The following is a 19294-nucleotide window of genomic DNA, read 5'->3' on the forward strand; positions in this document are numbered from 1 at the left end:
ACGACCTTCTCGAAAAGTATGGCGGCAAGGAGTACCTGGACACCCCCCCGCCCGAGCTTCTCCTTGCTCAGACAGAAAATTACGTTGAATATTCCCGTCACGGCAAGATCATCAAGGGTGCAGAGAAACCGACGGTACGTTCCAAGTATGAAGAAGACGTGTACCACAGGAACCACACCAGTGTTTGGGGAAGCTACTGGCGGGATGGCCACTGGGGGTACGGCTGCTGCCACTCCTTTGTTAAGAACTCCTACTGTACAGGAGAGGCCGGGAAGGCAGCCAACACTGGGGCGGCACCGCTCACCATACCCACCAAGGAGGAGGAGGAGGAGGAGGTGGAGGAGGAAAAAGAAGAGAAGACCTTGCTGGAGATGCACACAGAGAAAAAGCAGAAAAAGAACAGGAAAAGGAGGAAGAACAGGAACAAAAAGAAGAAGAAAGAGGAGAGCAGTAGCAGTAGCAGCAGCAGTGACAGCAGCAGCAGCAGCGACTCGAGCAGTGAATCGGAGAACGAGAAGGAAGAGAAACGCAAGAAGAAACTCCGGGAAGCGTTGATCCGCGCCAAGCTGGAAGAGGACGCCGCAGACAGCCTGGCAAAGTTGGACGAGAGGCAGCGGAAGTACAACTCAATGTACAACACCAAGGCGCCCACGGAAGAGGAGATTGAGGCCTTCCAGATGAGGAGGCAGCGCGAGGACGATCCCATGGCGGCGTTCCTCGGCAAGTGAGGCAAACACATGGTCTAGGCTTTTCCAATTCCTTGTGTTTAGATGCTATGGACAGTAAGGTGTTGATATGATACTGACTGCCCACAGAGAGAGAGAGGAGGAGAGGCAAGGAAAAGGGAAGAAGAGAGGAAAGGAAAAGAGGAGAGGAGAGAAGGGAAGAAGAGAGGAAGAGAGAAGAGGAGAAGAGAAAGAGAGAGACTATTCTTCTCTAACTTATGTGTATCCATAGCCTTCCATGACTAATTTTTAAACAAGGTGAGATATTAAATGCAGCCAGTGACTACTTGCAGAAGCTTAGAAATTGCAGTCTGGCTATGAAATTGGCTTATTAATTTTCATGGATAATAGTAATACTAACATGCCTATGCATTGGACCCTCAGAATTATGTACGAGACCTACATACTAAAATGTCCATGGGTTTAGTAGGACTCCTAGTGGAAAAATGCTTGTGGAAGCTCCGTGTGCAGTACATGCTTGTAGACCTATTTTTGTAAGGTACATTTTTCGTTAATACTATACAGATGTGACCACAAACATGGATCATAAATCACAGACAAATGGATCCCCAGCCTTGCCCAGTAGCCATGGTTTCCTGGGCTGTAGACAACCACACTGATCTACTTGATGTCATAGCTTAATATATGAGTTTTTTGAGGCATTGCAAAAGCTTAGGTTGTTGGTACATGTGATGAAGAACTAATGTTTTACTGTTATAATATGAATTTTGAGTTTACAGTCCACCTGTTGTGCTGCATTATGTAATGATTGGCTAACACGGTCACGGTGAGAGTTTATGGCCATGAAATTTACTAAATCTGGATAATCAAAATTCCAGTGCACTTTAGATTTTCGGATTGACCTTTGTCATAATGCCCAGCAGTTAGCATGCATTTTTTTCTTAGTCGTGAGTGTACTTTCCTTCAACAATTACTGATTGATATTATTATTTCACATAATTTTGGTGAGTGACCTCAGAAGTAAGTGTGAATGTAATGTACATTTAGCGTATCAGTCAAGAGGTTGAGCGGGTTAAGATTCCAGGGTGCATGTAGAGAGCAGCAACCCTTACCAGTACTGGTGCAGCATATAGTCATTCCTGGCATCAGCAAGTCTCTGGATGAAGGGGAGGTGGTAGTGTGCTGAGGAGCTGCACTGCTCAGTGCAGAGTAGTTCCGAGAAGTTGCCTGTTCATTTATTCTCAATGCATATTAAATCAGGCAAACTGCACATCAAACATTGAACTGCCTAGGAATTACATTAAAGTAGAAATGACGTTTTACATAAAATGTAAGGTATTCATTCTGCTGGTTTTAAGATGTTCGATAATAAAGAATAGGCAGTGTCACAGAACTACACTGCACCGCCTGGTATAGCTGTCTGATAACACACTTCATCCAGAGGCTTTCTTTTGTCAACTTGGAAGGAGGCTGCCTGCATGTCTCCTCCTGCAGGTAGTCATAGCTCTTGAATATAGCCAGGTATGGGTATGTAATACTTGTTTTAGGACAACACTAAGCTACTGATAGTAGTACACTGAGCCTTCAAGTTGTTATTTTATATCTTGAAACAATAGTCTGTTCAAACCAACTGTTCATTTTGTTCCCTTTGTAACACCTCACCTGATTGGGTGGCTTCCTCTCTCTGCTCTTGTGAAGGTGTCACACACATGCTTTTGTTGTGTTTTTGTTACCTACCTTAGCTTATCTCTCATACAAGGTAGGCAAGTTTACTCAACACTATTATGCACTACCTGTGATGGTAGATCTTAACCATGTCTGTGTGAGTAACTGTTACTTCTACAAGAGCTAAGGGAGGAGGTTTAACATGCTGATAAGATTCTAGAGGAACAGTTGGTCTGAACAGTTTCTTCATGGTGGATTTAATATCTTTTTAAGATTGCAGAGGAAATTATTTAAAACTTCCTGTGTTGCAGAATCTCATTTGTAAAACTGACTCACATACTGCAATTCATTGGTAATTGTGCTCTCTCTCTCTGTTCACTCTCAAGAGGCAGTGGCCTGTGTATGATGGCGTCAGCTGACATAACTGATGCAATTCCTTGCAAGGGTTTATAGGTAGGGAATTACACAAACTTGTATATGTAAATATTTATTTTAATGATTCCATAGGTGATAAAATATACAAACTTATATTACATAAATATTTATTCATATCACATAAAAAGTCAGGACTAGTCCTTAAACACAAGAACACTTCATGGACACCGCCTCAGATCTGACAGCTACCTCGGCAAGGTAACACATTAGTCAAGTTCTTGTTGAACACTAAATTATACAGTAGGTCAGTGATTCCCAACCAGGGTTCCGCTGACCATCATTGCTGGTTCCGCAAGAAATATTGATATAAATAGTTTACAAATAATGGTGATCTGAATTTACACATGAACCTTATCCTCATCTTATATATATATATATATATATATATATATATATATATATATATATATATATATATATATATATATATATATATATATATATATATATGAGGATAAGATTCAGTGTTGGGACTGTGTGGCAGAGCAGAGGGGAGGAAAGGACCCACAAGAGCCAATACCACAACAGACTCGCCTCAAAAATGCATTCACATTGTTTCTACCACCAAAATATGGGATGTTCAAATGAATCTAAATGCTGTCAATAATATCATTTTTGAAGTAGTTATTAGCAAGATCCTATTGAACTATTTCATTTGAAGGCTGCACTTGGAGTCTTAAGCTTCAAACAGTTGATCAGCTTTAAATAATTAATAAACTGAGGATTAAAAATGTCACCGACTTCCAGAATTACAGCCGAGGTGATTGCAGCATCCCCTTCTAAACTGAAATCATTTGACAATCGCACCTTGTGAATGGTTGTGTGTCCATTTCATGTACTTCTAGATATATTAGTGTGAAACATACCTATGTAGCTATGACAATGTAATTTGCATGGTTTGGTTTGGTAAATTTGCATTGATATTTTATTGATCATCAATTTCAACATTAATGCACATTTTAAGTTTCAGAACACTTACTTTTCATTAAATAACCATGCAAGTTTACCAATCCATGCAAATGACACACACACAGGTGGGACATGCATGGACACAAGTTGGTATGCTAGGATGGTTTAAGTTGAACACTTGTACTGATACCATTTTTCTTAGCTGATCACACAAGTACTTATGATTTCAGATGAGAAAGTTTTAATGGTTTCCCTTAATGTGGCCTGGATAGGCTGAGCAGGTCAATCAATGAAGAAAAAAAGCGTGTTTATACAAGCGTTCAACATATTACATCTGTTAGTCAATAATGTTGTGCCCAGAGCCGAGGCATTACCAAGGATACGAGACAATGAAAGGATAGTTCACTGATGCCATTACTCTGCTAACACTGACATTTATCAGTGATGACATAGGTAGCACATTGTGTGGTACTTTGTATTCTGGGACAGGTTGACTGAGTATGCCTAATGGGAACATATTCAAACAAAATTAAGGTTAATTCTGTCCATCCATCTGTATGAAATAACCCGCTGTTCAAGTTATAGTGAAACCAGATTGGCAAGTCCATTGTGGCATTGGCTCCCACAGGTCTTTTCCTCCCCTCTGCTCTGCCACACAGTCCCAACACCTATCTCTTCCTCTCATATGTTACCTACAGCCAACATATGAGACAAAAAAAAATAGGTGTTGCTCTGCCACACAATCCCAACACCTATCTCTTCCTCTCTTATGTTAGCTGTAGGTAACATATAAGAGGAAAAAATAGGTGTTGGGACTGTGTGGCAGAGCAGAGGGGAGGAAAGGATTCACAGGAGCCAACACCAAAATGGACTCACCAATCTGGTTTCACTATAGTATTTGTTATTCACCAGAAACAAAACTTTCCTTCCTTATATCTAGCCATGATTATTGCACTAATCTGCATAATGCAAACATTACTGCTGTTTGCCACTTGTGCACTCCTTCCAGTTACCACTCAACGCTGTGCTTACACGAGTCTAGTCACTGATGACGCATGATGCATTGAGAGTAAAATAACTATTTAGTGAATTATTCTTATTACTGTCTCTTATGTTTGGCCATTACAATCTTATTTATGAAGTAATCCTTGAGCCAGGCAACTAGAAAAGTAATAGAATTGTAATTATTTTAATATTGTTACCTTTTCATTAAGGAGCTGCCATGACTGAGGCACAAACTCATCTCCTAGCAAACATGAGCTAAGCACTCGACTATGGAGCCACCTGACCCCTGTGAAATGTAAAATAAAGCTATATATAAAATATAACATGAAATATGATTTCCTGACAGCTGACCTCACAAAGCCTGACGAGGCTTCAACTGCAGTCTTCAAATAAAAAATTATAGCATACACTTTGGCATCTGAACTCTGATATCAAACTAAGTGCTTTGGAAAGAAATTAAATATTTTGTCCCATTCCTCACACTTATAATTATTAAACCTTCAATGTTAGAAAGGTGAAACAACCGATATCACGATAATGGTTACTTCACCCTTCTACTGTCTGACACTTCCTATGCTTAATCTATCCATGACTCAGTTTCCTACTGAGGCAGGATGTGGATTTAAGAGCCATGGCACTTTTGATGAGTGTTCTCAGCATAACTATTAGGAGAGGGTCCAGTCTCCACATATAACAACCCTAGGATGCTGTGACCTCTTTGCCAAGGAACTGGAGTAAGCATATTAAGGACTATAATCTGGAGTAGTAATGAACACTTTACACCTACGATATATGGTCTATATACACTGTACTCACTACCGAGGACACTTAGTTAAGTAACATGAACCCTTCAGTCATAATTAGTGTCATGCAAAAACTCTCTTGGCAATGCGTTTCCCTGATATCATTTTGTCTACATTCATCACAGAAGTGCTTTTTGGAAAATATTTAGGCAAGTTCCTTACCAAGAAACTCCTGCCTGGAGCATCAACACAAGCTCAAAACTTGAGAAATGTTGAAAAGTGGCAGCCAAGCAGTACATCATAGACCTCTCCTTTGCCTCTATTAATAAATGAAAATATAGCACAAAATATAGAGCACCTAAAATATAAAGAATGAAAACCACCTAATGATTGAGAGCGCAACTAGACAATGCCATTTAGAGAAGGATATATCTTACCCTTAGACTCTGGATCACAGTCAAGACACCAATCAATGGGTCCTCTCCCTGTGTCTACTACGGGAAGACTGAGCCAATCTCCCCAAGACTACGGGACCTTGTACACTACAGCTACGGACAAATTATTGTCAAATACCTTCCACAGCCGTGTACAAAAACTACCTCAGTGTGTTGTTACTACTGTAGGTAGCTTCAGTGAAGTTGGTTTGAGCAAGGCCTCTGAAGTCATGATAAACCTCAGCTCCTCTAAAGGCCTGGGAGAAGAACCGACCGTGACTGGTGATGGTGCAGCTTTGCTTCACTCCCGCTAACCCACAGCAGCTGTTAGTTGTTCTTGTTGGAGCGTAGCCGTCCAAGGCCTGACTGGGAGCAAGCGCCGCCACGTCTCTCCTCCTCGTCATCAGAGGTGCACACAACCGGTGCCACAGCCCCGCGTGTGGAGGTGGCCTGCATTAACTCTGCATCAGGACCAGTTCGATTCTCGTACAGTAAGACATTGAGGGTCTCTTCATATATTCTGGCCTCAGGGAACTCCACCTGTTGGGTGACATGAGCATTACACAGATGTAAACTACAAAAGGAAATACAACCCAGCAGCAAATAATGGTCTTACTGTCCCTCCATACAACTGAATAGTAATTATCAAGTAGCAAAGGTAGAGTTGGGGTGTGCTGTAGCTGTGACTGGCTTCAGTGTGTTCATCTCAGCCACACTGGCCTTTAAGCCTTGCCCCAGGACACAGGACAAGTGCAACATCCAGGTTATCACAGTTTACCTTCCACAGGTACCCATTTATCAACCAGGATTCAAACCCTGACCCACAGATTCATAGCTAGGCATGCTATGCTCTGCATCATTGAACAGTGATAATAATAAACTATACATCTGCAAGGTCCCGTTTCCTGTGCAATGAGGTGAAGACAGCTCCACAGTGCCACACCATCACACTGGTAACTCATGAGCTAGACAAGATAACATTCCCCAATGAAATAGCCACACTTACATCTCCAACCAGGCCAGCAAAATTCACCCCCCCCCTCCATTACTTTTTTTCAGAAGTACAGTAAATTCCCTAACCTATCCATGGCTGAGCACCCATTCCACTGGCCCACATTCTTGCTGTGGGAGACGGTCACTGTTCTTCCCCTACACCTATCAACAGTGGTGTTCCACAGGGCTCTGTCCTATTATCCACTCTTCCTGTTATTCATCAATGATCTTCTTTCCAAAACAAACTGCCCTATCCACTCATATGCTGATGACTCCACTCTGCATTATTCAACTTCTTTCAACAGAAGACCCTCTCAACAGGAATTACAAGACTCCAGACTGGAGGCTACAGAACGCTTAACCTCATGCCTTGCTATCATTTCCGATTGGGGTAAAAGGAACCTTGTCCTTCAATGCCTCAAAAACCCAATTTTTCAACCTATCAACTCAACAAAATCTTCCAAACACCTATCCCCTATTCTTCAACACTAAACATCCTTGGTCTATCCTGAACTCAAAACCTTAACTGGAAACTCCACATCTCTTCTCTCACTAAGTCAGCTTCCTCGAAGTTGGGCGTTCTGTATCACCTCCGCCAGTTCTTCTTCCCCGCACAGTTGCTATCCACATAGGTACAGGGGCCTTGTCCACCCTCGTATGGAGTATGCATCTCACATGTGGGGGGGGCTCCACTCACACAGCTCTCTTGGAGAGTGAAGACTAAGGCTCTTCGTCTCATCAGCTCTCCTCCTCTTACTGATAGGTAGTCTTCTACCTCTTAAATCTCGCCGCCATGTTGCCCCTCTTTCTATCATCTATCGATATCTTCATGCTGACTGCTCTTCTGAACTTGCTAACTGCATGCCTGCCCCCCTCCCGCGGCCTCGCCGCACACGACTTTCTACTCAAGCTCATCCCTTTACCGTCCAAATCTCTTACGCACGAGTTAACCAGCATCTTCACTCTTTCTTCCCTCACGCAGGTAAACTCTGGAACAATTTTCCTTCATCTGTATTTCCTCCTGCCTGCGACTCGAACTCTTTCAAGAGGAGGGTATCAGGACACCTCTCCTCCCGAAATTGACCTATCTTCCGCCCACTCCTCTGAAGGGCTTTTTAGAGAAGCAGTGAGTAGCGTTTATTTTTTTTTTTTTTTTTTTTTTTTTTTTTGAGCTGTTTCCTGCTGTAAAATAAATAAATAATAATAATAATTAAAAAATGACAGTGGTGCTGATGGTTCAGACGTGGATGGTTGAGGCCTCCACCACGGGTCAGCAGGCAGGTTGATCAATATACAACCCAACTGAAGACTCGTCGGAGAGGCCAGAACCTACATAGAGTCTTGTTCATGCTGATGTGCCTCCTGTCCATCTGTCTGTCCAATGGAATGTATCTACACATGCTGGGGATTTTTTTTTCTTTCTTGCTTTATTTTTTCTAATGGGTTTAATTTCCTCAAACTTACTAGAGCAAACTTTTACACAAGTATATACAGTAATATACAGTAGCTACTATGACTTAAGTGTAACACAACCCTTCACACATTACATCAGTTTATTGAGATGGTCACAGTTTGGTGTTTCTTCTATACTACATCATTACAAGAAACACAAATGTATGAATAAAAATCTACACAGCATACATATACTTATCAAACACTCTACCAGCTTGCTAACACCAAATCACTTCATACATGAACTATTTTGTGCTTGGTTGTCACATGATACATAAGAAAGAACAAATCAAGTAATCCACTGAAAGCTGTTTAGTCCAAAGGTTCTCAACTTACTCCCGTTCACTCAAGTCACTGTGGTCACCTTTTTTTATGATGCCAAAAGTAATAAATTAGTTAGGTAATATGGTCACAAAACTTTTCAGTACCATTCCAATAATAACGTACGACTCCAATGATCACTTTGGAGTTGCCATGTTACAGTAGGGCTTTGATTTAACATACGATGTTCCACAGAAAGTAGTGTTAAATTAACATCTTACTCTGCCCCTCAACATTCCACAGAATTAACACTTAATTCAAACTACATAACACTTGTTTATTGGCAGGCGCCTCTATGGTTGCTACACTAGCTATGAAATCCAGGCACCAAAGCACTGAAGCCATATACAGTTTACTGGTTCCCCAACTATGCCTTTACTTTTAGCTCCAGTCATGGGATATCTTTATCCATAATTTTAACTGACCATAAATGATGACATATTTTATGCTTCACAATAAAAAATCTGGGTTTTTGTAAGTGTTGCACAAATGTTATTTATGTAATTTTCTTAACCTTTTTGAAATATAGTATGAAAGTTGAAATAAGGATCAAGTTAAGGAATGCCTTGCTATCAGCAAATGATTTTTTGTTGTAATAAATAGCTTGATGTCTGGGCAATGTTAAGAATAAGACAAGCTCATAAGTACTCAGTACATAAAAATACTTTTGAAATTGTAATCATAATCTATCAGTCAAATATACTCCAATGATATATAATTGTATTGGTAATAGTAATCTGAAGTTCACTTAGTAATCATAATTGAATACTTTACCCTGCAATTGCTCCATGCTTGTTTGTCATGGAAAACACACAAACATCTTTAAAGCTAGTGGTCAGAGTGAGTAAATCAACTAAAACTATTGACCCCCCACACACACACAAAGTCATCCTACCTTTGTGTGTTTCCTGTCTGTGGCGTAGACGATGGAGGTGCAGCAGACCTCCGCCAGCTTCTTGCCATGTCCATAGAACGCCCACAAACAGATTTCGTTAGAGCCGATCACGTCCTTGATGAACAAAACTCTGCGGCTAAACCTCAGGGACAGGCGGTCAAATAACTCAATGTTCTTCAGTAAGTTGTCATCTGATGTGCTGCAAGAAGATTAGGGATATATTTCCTTGAAAGGCTTCCAACAAGCATACAAAATATTCCTCAATAATGTCCAAAGAATTGTCAAATCTAGAAAGTTTAAGTCATAGAAAGGAAGAAGCTGAGTAAAAAGGGAGCTGCAGAGGTGTCTTGATGCTCCTCTCTTGAACAAGTTTAGGAAGGAAGAAAGGAGGCAGCTGTAAGGTACCAGCCTTAGGCCTTGTGCCTACCTTGTGTAAGAGTATTTGTTGTTGTGTCTGTTCACCAGTAACTTCACTACAGGTTTGCTGGTGGACTGGATGAGCATTTGTTCCTCCCTCTGTGATGTGATGAGAGGCACACGGCACACCGGGTCCTTTTCAGGTTCCCGCTGCCGCACTGCCCCCTCACACACCTCCACCAGGTCACCCATACAGTAGTACCTTGCCTCTGCCAGCAGTTCCTGTGAAACACAGGAATACAAAAGGATATTAGGGAGGAGTTCTCAACAGGTGGATAATTACCTCTGAAAGGGTAACATAGTAACTATTATAGAAGGCCTAATGGAAGTCTCTGTTATTAAAAGAACAGCATTAAAAGATGTCGTATGGCTTTTATGTTACATTAGCATAAAATAAATTTTAAAGATATTTATATATGAACTATCGTCAAATAAAGACGGCACATCAATCTTCTTATGGATAAAATTTTGTTTTCAGACAACTCAATTTTTCACTTTTTTTTTCCTGGAGTAAATGTAATAGTGCACAAACTGGTGGACATAGGCAACAGATGGGATCACGCATGGACTGACCTGCAACTCTCGCTGGTTCTCGGGAATGGGGATCCACTCATCACGGAGGTAGTTGAGGATGGTGCCAAAGTGCTTCCCACACCGGTCTATCAGGATCCACCCTGGCCAAGGAAACAGTTTATTCATTTAAATGTAAATTTTTACGGTAGGCAAACCATTTCTATCAAAACAATAACCTCCCTCAACTCTACTTCATGATTCTTTACTTCCTTGCCTCATGACTCTCCTTAATGGTAAATAAAGCAAATGAAGTAATGTTGAGAAGACTGAGTGCAGAGGGAGTGACTATGAAAACCATTGAAAGATGGATGGAGTTCTGAGGACATATTATGAGCATTGGCGTTAAAAAGGGATTGACTGCTTGGAAGGACAGAAGTGCAAGAGTGAGAGGAAAACAAACAATGAAGTTCATGGACTGTCTGAGAGATATATAGAGAGGAATCAAAATGTTGATACAGTAAGGATGGCAGAGGAGCGGTTAAAGGTACTCCAGGATCACTGACATTACATACACTGCAAGAACAAAGGGATGACAGATTCATCTATGTATTTTTTAAGATGTGGAGAAAATGAGCAACACTGAATTAAAAGGATTGCAGAAAATATTGATGATGTTCCATGATCGCTGATGTCACATTATTAGCTATCTGGTAATGTTAGATAATGCAAGAACTTTTGAGCAACACAGACAGGGAGGAAATGAGAACATGTCATACAAATTTTGGAAAGGAAGGAAGAACACTGAAGAACAACCATTCAAGAAATAGAAAAGAAACTACAAGGGGGAGGCAAAAGTTGTCTCCTTGACCCTCCAAGTGAACTGAACTGTAGTGGTAAGGTCAGGCAAGCAACATGTCCCTTCACTTACCCTCAGAGTCTGTCAACACCTCCATGCGGCCGGAGAACATGGCCCTCAGCATGTTGTCGTGCTTGGTGAGGGTGCCAATGGTGGTGTAGTGGAGGGAGCCGCCTACATTGAGCTTCACATACTGTGATGGACTCCCCTTGATCACCTACAAAACAAAAAGGTGAAAAATTAAAGATTACTAACCGATTACCAACCAAGCCCCAACACTCCTCGCAGTTTGGCTCATTACAGCTCAGACAACATGAAGGCAGTGGACATAAAATAGTGGCCACCAGTATTTACTGAATACTGAACATTAGACAAAATGAACTTGAAGGCTGAGAAATAACTTTATACTAGCCCTCATCCCTGTGTTTCACTTAGTAGGGAATGAAATGAAAACACAAGGGAGATATGGACCGTATTGGCTATCCGCCATTTTTAACATTTTAACATTTTTAGGGGCAAATAAAAAAAAATACGAAAAAAGTGCAACCTGGCATGACCCCTATCGATGACAAAAGACGACACTGTACGGGTTAAGCTGCTGGAGAGCAAAATAAAACCCTGGGCGAAAAAATATGAAACCTACAAGATGTGTTTTTCCTGTTTGGGCCGCTCAGGAGACTACATCCTGTGGCACATTCGCCCCTCAGTGGTCAAACACACCACACAGATGCAAACCTTAAAACCTTACCAGCAAAGGGTTAATACATTTTATTTTCTACCACCAGGTACCACGTTTGGACATTTGGCTCAAAACAACAGCCAGTATTAATTTTTCCCGAAATAGAAAAAAGGAACCGAGTTAAGTCAAAACAGTATTTTCTCCGAGTCGCCACCGGTCCCCAGATAGCCAATATGGTCCATTGTATTAATCACTCACATAGCATATCCTTTATTTGCCCATAAGAGAAATGTGATGGCCCCAAGACACAGAAAAAGACTACAAAAGGATTTAAGCCATGGGGATCCCCTTGGCTTGATGCTAGTGCCTGTCTTTCCATGGCAGTGGCTCAAGTTCAAATCCTGGACAGTATGTTTGGAAAGAAATAATATTCTCTCGAAAAAAATCAACTTCTTCAATGCTTCAGGGTGCCCCCCTCCCCTTGACAAAGTCCCATACGTAAGCAGTATGGTGGTCAGTAAGGCCTCTGCCCAAACTGTTGCGACTTAAGAGGTTTTGCCGGAGCACTTTTTCTTGTAAAGATTTGTTTTAATGGCATTACTAATTTCAAAATGCTGACTGCTTATTTCTGGACAAAATATAATGCTGTTTATCATGGAGATAGTATTTTTCTCTGAAAATGACTAAAAGATTGACATTTCAATGCCTTTTGTGGGCCAGCCGCCGCAGCCCCAAAATAGCTCGGAGAGGTTCAACTTCGGGGACCCATGGAAAACTGGGTTTTTTTGGGGGGAGCATATTTAAACTACTCCAACCAAACTTAACATAACCTCCTAACCAGGGGGCTGTGCCCCCCCTGGACCCGCCCCCCACATACATATGTGACTTATTTCTGCGAGGAGGTATTTCTCACAACACTGGCTGAACCGCCGCCGCGGCGGCCGCCAGAGGAGGCTACGCTTTTGTGAATATTGTCCCGTACTTTCAACAAAAAACACTCCTTGAATTTGATTTAAAAAGTGTTTCCATGATTGTTGAACATTTGTAGAAAAGACATATGAAGAGCTAGTGATGTTTCATAAGGTAGGTAATGAGCTACTGGCACGTTGCTAAAATGAATCTTAACCCTTTTTCTGATGCGTATCTATTAGAATGGTGAGTATGAATACTGAAGACAAACATAGCTGATTAGAGATGAGAGTAACCATGCAGTGGATGGAGACATTAGTGCTCACCTTTTTGTGATCCCCAGACATCTCTGAGGTGGGTGAGGGTGGCGCCACCACCACCGTGCGTGTTGACTCCAGGGTCACTTCCTCCACCCCCGCCACCACGACACCACACCTGCTGGCCACACACCTGCAATGCAATAAGGACCCACTTATATTTATACTTCACCAATGAGATGTTAGCCTAATAGTTTGCATCCCAGTGCAAGCCAGTAGCCATGGCAGGGCAGAGCACTTGACTTCTGGCCTGCCATGCCCCCACACCACACACAATACACATCACACAAACCTATCAAGCAGGCCCAGGAATTGGTGTGCGTGTGTGCATGTGTGTGTGTGTGTGTGTGTGTGTGTAATATGCAAGCAGGGTAGGGTAGGGTAGGGGGCTCTAGAGGCTGTGGTCCCATAGCCTAACTAGCCCCATAAAAAAAACCAAGAAGGGTAGGGTATGGAAGGGTAGGGTAGGGTAGGTTAGGTTAGGTTAGGGGAGGGCAGGGCAGGTCAAGGGTGGGGTAGGGTAAGGCAGGGCAGAGCGGCACTTCGAAATAGTTGACGTGTGACTCACCCCGCCTTGTCCTCCCTCACACAGTTGCCACTCCACCCACCCACGCACGCAAATGCCACGCCCACTACACGCAACACACACAAATAACACACGGAAGAGGGATTTGCGTGTGCGTGAATGTGTGAGTGCGATTCTTAGAGCGTGAAACGGGAAATGAAAAGGAGTGGCGAAGAGGAGTCGGTCTGTGTGTGTGTGTGTGTGTGTGTGTCCTCCATTACAGCTCTTGATCGATGTTGGTTATTTCACCCTCGCCTCTTATATTCACCGATTTCCGAGACAAAAACTAACTCCTCCACCACGATAACTAGATTCACTTATAACTATCGTTGAAATGGTTAAATACTGATGCCTTTTAGTAACAGTTATGGGTCGGAAACTGGTTAATATGATGCTCTTGAGGGGGATAATCACGCACACGAAAATTAGACGGTCGGGAGGTGGAGTTGCGTGCGTGTGTAAGTCTTTAAGTGCGTGTGAGATGAGGAAACACGGAAAAGCGGCAGCGAGGAGGCGAGTGTCAAAGACTGGCCTCCATTACAGCCTTTGATCGATGTCGGTTATTTCATCCTCGTCTCACACGCCACACTCGCAACCCCACGCCCTCACACGCACCCCATACACGCACACAAGTCCTCCGCACACACACGCACGCACCCGGACTCGCTACACCATCGGGAAGAAAGAAAAAAAAACGAATAAACGTGAAATTATCCCCCTCCATTACAGCCCTTGATCGATGTGGGTTATTTCACCCTCGCCTCACACACCACACAAGCAACCCCACGCACCCACACGCACACCACACACGCTCGCAAGTCTCCCGCACACACACGCACGCACTTCGCCTCGCTACACCATCGGGAAGAAAGAAAAAAACGAATAAATATAAAATTATCCCCCCCCTCCTCCTCCCTCCAGACCTCTCACCCAGTCCCACTCTACCTTACATCTACCCATATCTTGCCCTTTCCCGACTCCCTCCCGCCATAATAAAGGATATCACGGATTCTTTAAACATCAGGAGACATTAAGGAATAAAGAACACAACTGCTTACCCGAGAATATTGGCTGAAATCTGCGAAAAGCGGTGAGACGTAGGCCTTCTCCTCTCTCCCGGCGACCATCTTGTAGCGCCGCCTTCCTCCCAGCGGTGCCAGATCCTCCCGCTCTGCCTCTCACATTTATCAATTTCCGACCCCAAAACTGCCTTCTCCACCCAGATAACGTGATTAATTTGTATATATCGTTAAATTGGTTAGTGACTGATGTCTTTTGGTAATAGTTAAAGATCAGAAACTGGTAAATAAGAGGCTCTGAGTAGGACAATCTGGCACCGTTGCTTCCTCCTGCCAGTCAGTGTTACCAGCGCCCGGAGGAGGAAATGGCCATGGAAACAATGGAAAAGGCGATAAAAATGGCAGGAAAAGCCTCAAAAGCATTTATATAAGAGGAGCTAGAGAATGGAAGCAGCGTTCATATTCTCAGGCATTTTTGACTCACAATAACTGTTTCCTAAGGCCACAAAGGAGATCAGTCAAGCTCTCATGATTTTTTTTTCATGTTCATAGTGAGGAAGCCTTGTCATAGTATTAATATAGGCTCATAAATTACTTGTGAAATTACCAATACAGCCCTTACCAAAGCTTTGTCAATTGTGGCTTTACCAGATGTCATCCACTATTTATATATGAAATATGTAATTTAACATACATCTATCCCCCTACAATTATGGATCTCACACCGTTATTGCTGTTTGTTCTCGCAATGCTATTATAATGACCGAATTAGCGTATAAATTCATCAGAAAAGTGTCAGACATGTATGGTAACAGTGCAGTGCCATTATGACATCCCTCGGCTTCCTTGCCTTTTTGTCTTTCTTCTTGCTGTCAAAACGTTAAAGTCTTTCTTATTTGACGAGGTGAACGTTTACCGATGACAAGGATTTTTTTTTTTATTTTATTTTTATTTTGGGGGGTTGCCCTTCACCTCATCCACTACCTCCCTGTATATATATTTTTTTCTTATTTCATTCGTCTTTCCCGTATTGCAACATTACATATATATATCTCGAATCGATCATTTATTTTTCATACGACAGCCCTGATTAATGATAAGCAGATAAATCCTTGTACCTCATCCACCACTTTCGTTTTTGTTCTTATTTCATTCATCTTTCCTGCGTCGCAACATATATGAATCGACCATTTACTTTTCACCCGACAGTCCTGGTTTATTATAAGTTATTTGCAAGATGAATACTTGTGATAGACTGATAGTATAGTTGCCTTGTTGATTGTTGACATTCCATTGTGAGGAAAGTACGAACCTCGGCGGCCGCTCAGCACCGCACAACACTCGCTTGTTTGTGACGCCTTGAGGCCGAGGAAATGTAGTGCTGTGCTTCACGGTGCTCAGAAATAAACGCGTAATAGTAATATAACTTGGCACCATTGCGGGCTGTCACGGGAAGGGATATCTTTGGGGCAGGGCTTCAGGCGGCGGGGAGCGACAGGAATCTTGTGGAGACGTGACTTATCTGTCCATGTGACTATATACATGTACTTATAGTGACCTGTGCTCATAAGGGCCCCAAAGTGTGCTCCTACCCTATCAGGTGGATTTGGTTATCCTGTTGATTGCTACTTGTCTTGTATACCCTGAACAGAAGCTCCACTAGTGAAGGGTGTGAGGGAGGAGAAGGATGGCAGACGAGTCCCTGGCAGCGGCGGGTCTGTACATCGATGAGCTCAACAAGATCCGAGTGCTGGAGCCGGAGGTGGCCCAGGAGACGGCCGAGCTCAAGGATGAATGCAAAGAGTTTGTTGATAGTAAGGCTCATGTGATCCTATTTTAACTTGGATATGTTTGCCAAATTGTACACACCATTTCATTTAGTACTCACAGCAAGAGCTACTCAGAGTAATTGAACTGGGGCACAAAAGTGAATGTCAAAATAAAGAATAAATTATTTCACAAGAGCTCATATTGTATCCAAGTGCTATTATAGACTTATAAGTTGAATTGCATACTCTACTTGGTTACATTTCTTCCAGAAATCCGAGAATTCCATGAACGGGCCGACCATTTTATTCAGGTTGCCGACACCCTGAGTGAAGCGGTCGAAAAGGAAAAAATGCGAGCCATTGGCGCCAGAAACTTAATCAAGAGCATGAGCAAGCAGCGAGAAGCCAAGGAACAACAGCTCATGGTGTGTGCTTGTTTATAGTATGCTCAAGGTATCCAAAGATTTTGATAGAAATGTCATCTCATATTTGCACTTTAGAATATATATTAATAATTTAATATATAACACTATTTATGTGTTAATAATGGTCTTTTTAGTAACCTGAAGAGATTCCAGTACTATGGCAGAAGGAAGTCATCTCATATTTAACTTTCTAATAAATATGATTAGCAGAAATTAATATTTGACACCAAATTAGTAATAATAATGGTCATTCTGTGGCAGCAGTTCTTGCCAGAGCAGCACAGAATGCATTTGTAATTTTTTTTCTTTCTTTTTTTATCCTGCTCAGGCAGTGATATCTGTAATTTATCCCCACCCAGGCACTCATAGGAGAGAAGAAGCTGGAGCTGGAGCGTCTGCGTGTACAATATGAGTCACTTCGTCGCACAGAAGCCGATCAACTAGAGTTTATTGAGCAGTTTGTTTTGAGAAAGTAAGCAAGGGAGCTTTGGAAGGACCATGGGCTCAATAGCTTAGGTTATTCAGTCAAAGAGGAAGGCAGTGAATGAGTGATCAATACATGAGTGTGATGAACATTGAGTTCTGAGTTAAAATCCTGTCACTGTCAACTTTCATCTGTCGCAGAATGGTTGAAGAAAGAAAAAATAAGCTCCTGGGAAAGTGTGAGGAATATAAAAAAAGGATGATCATGGATTATAGAATTCATAGATCTGGAGATGTAGAATATGATTAACAGGAAAGGACTGTGGGAAGTACTTTGCATGTTTAGTGTAGGTTTGGAGAGCACTGAAGAGTTTTCTGTGACCAAACCATGAGGCAAGCAAAGGGAATGTAACTCCTATGGTACATGAAGATACACACTAGAGCTAGGACAGCATCACTGCACACAATCATTGGGTGCTATGTAAAAATTGTTTCATTTTGTTTGGTCAACTTTATTTTTGTGCCAGGATAATTAATAAACATCTGCTATGACATAAATAAAGACTGAACTAAAATTGGTGCAATATGTCCCTTTTATATGTGACTTGATTAGTTATGGCTGACAGTAAGTAATGTTGAGCAGATTTACAAAACTAACTTTACATGTGAGAAAAAACAAAACAAAAAAGCAGTACAAGTAAAGAAGGAAGAGTTTAGTGCTATCCTGCATCAGTACTTGTGTTAGGGAAGGATTTACAGTAGTGGGAGTTGTTTTCAACAGTAATAGGGTGGCTAACAGTAGACTTCACCATTCAATTTAATTGTCCAATAAAAACACTTTAAATGTTGTTGTTTTCTTAGATTTTATAAGCTTGAAATTTGTCTTGCAAAATACCAAACTGATATAAGAACATTAAGTATTACTTTTTGCTTTTTCTGTCCCATGTACAGAAAACAAATTTGTAGGTCTGATGTTGGAAGTAAAGCCTGTATGGTAATTCAGACTTTCAAAGCAAGGTTTAAAGCTAATAGCATGTAGTTTATGTCACCAAAACTATTTAAAAAATCTAAAAATGTCAAACAAAAAAGCATGGCACAGGAATTCTAGAAATGTGTCTTATCATTTTAAGATAGCGAAGAATTACAATTTTTTTGTCCAAACAGAAATTTGAGGTTGCACATTCATGCATTAAGCCAATCCATCTTATTTCCGAGTTATTTAACAAATAAAATTAAGCACACCAGTTTTCTTAAACTCATAAAAGTTTTACATATCCCTCACAAGAGAAATGTGATTATAGTCTGTTCCATCACCTCTGTCAAGTACAATGCTCCACAACAGCTGTGCCTTTGTTTTCACCTCTAACCTGCTCAGCCTGAAAGAATGAAGCAGGCACTTTTTTGTCCAACTTTGTCAATCAGTTGGAACATGTCCATGAAAAAAGTATATTAGATTGCACATTTTATTCCCTGTGGGTGAATTTTTATATTAGGATATAATATAACCTGAAGGAATGCTGCAGCCAAAGCCACTCTCTTGCCAGTGTGAGCATTGTTCTGTCAGAGTAACTGGAATGACTACAGTGAACCCAAGGAGCCTATGATAGCAAGCAGGTGCCACTTGTGGAGTGAGTCTCTAGCTACAAATTATGTGGTCATTTTCCTTACAAACTTGAAGCCTTAGTCTACAAAAATATGAAAAACACATCAGCACATTGAGATCACTTAACATGAACACACATGACCCCTAATGCTGACAACACTGCAACTACAACTGGGGCAGAGCCTTGGAGCCAAGTCCCCCTATCACAAGAGGCAATGCTGGAAAAGCTGTTACTTCCCCTGGTGACATAGGTACCAGGCT

General features: G+C 41.7%; 3 protein-coding genes across 5 annotated transcripts in view; 2 read left to right on the forward strand and 1 right to left on the reverse strand.

Moving 5' to 3' along the window:
* Nucleotides 1–4400, forward strand: part of LOC126987042 (pre-mRNA-splicing factor SLU7-like) — a 6578-nt gene extending 2178 nt beyond the window's left edge. For both annotated transcript variants that reach the window (XM_050843713.1, XM_050843714.1), the window contains exon 2: nucleotides 1–4400. This exon is cut by the window's left edge and continues 1045 nt beyond it. In XM_050843713.1, the coding sequence (XP_050699670.1) occupies nucleotides 1–728 (728 nt within the window). In that variant the 3' untranslated portion in view covers nucleotides 729–4400.
* A 58-nt stretch (nucleotides 4401–4458) lies between these two features.
* On the reverse strand, nucleotides 4459–15040 carry LOC126987043 (BTB/POZ domain-containing adapter for CUL3-mediated RhoA degradation protein 2-like). The gene is made up of 7 exons (XM_050843715.1): nucleotides 14853–15040; nucleotides 13239–13362; nucleotides 11397–11541; nucleotides 10529–10629; nucleotides 9966–10177; nucleotides 9539–9737; nucleotides 4459–6417 (listed from the first exon to the last, which is right to left on the reverse strand). The coding sequence occupies exons 2-7, from the start codon at nucleotides 13257–13259 to the stop codon at nucleotides 6205–6207; spliced, it is 891 nt and encodes a 296-aa protein (XP_050699672.1). The 5' UTR covers nucleotides 13260–13362; nucleotides 14853–15040; the 3' UTR covers nucleotides 4459–6204.
* Nucleotides 15041–16075: 1035 nt separating this feature from the next.
* On the forward strand, nucleotides 16076–18771 carry LOC126987044 (intraflagellar transport protein 20 homolog). Of its 2 annotated transcripts, none has more exons than XM_050843717.1 (4): nucleotides 16076–16224; nucleotides 16465–16627; nucleotides 16853–17007; nucleotides 17367–18771. In XM_050843717.1, exons 2-4 carry the CDS (start codon nucleotides 16501–16503, stop codon nucleotides 17481–17483), a joined length of 399 nt encoding a protein of 132 aa, XP_050699674.1. In that variant the 5' UTR covers nucleotides 16076–16224; nucleotides 16465–16500; the 3' UTR covers nucleotides 17484–18771. The 2 variants fall into 2 exon arrangements, with proteins under 2 accessions (XP_050699674.1, XP_050699673.1); XM_050843716.1 differs by having other exon boundaries at nucleotides 16077–16230.
* The last annotated feature ends 523 nt before the right edge of the window (nucleotides 18772–19294 follow it).

Source organism: Eriocheir sinensis, chromosome 63, assembly GCF_024679095.1.
Source record: "Eriocheir sinensis breed Jianghai 21 chromosome 63, ASM2467909v1, whole genome shotgun sequence".
Taxonomy (NCBI): domain Eukaryota; kingdom Metazoa; phylum Arthropoda; class Malacostraca; order Decapoda; family Varunidae; genus Eriocheir; species Eriocheir sinensis.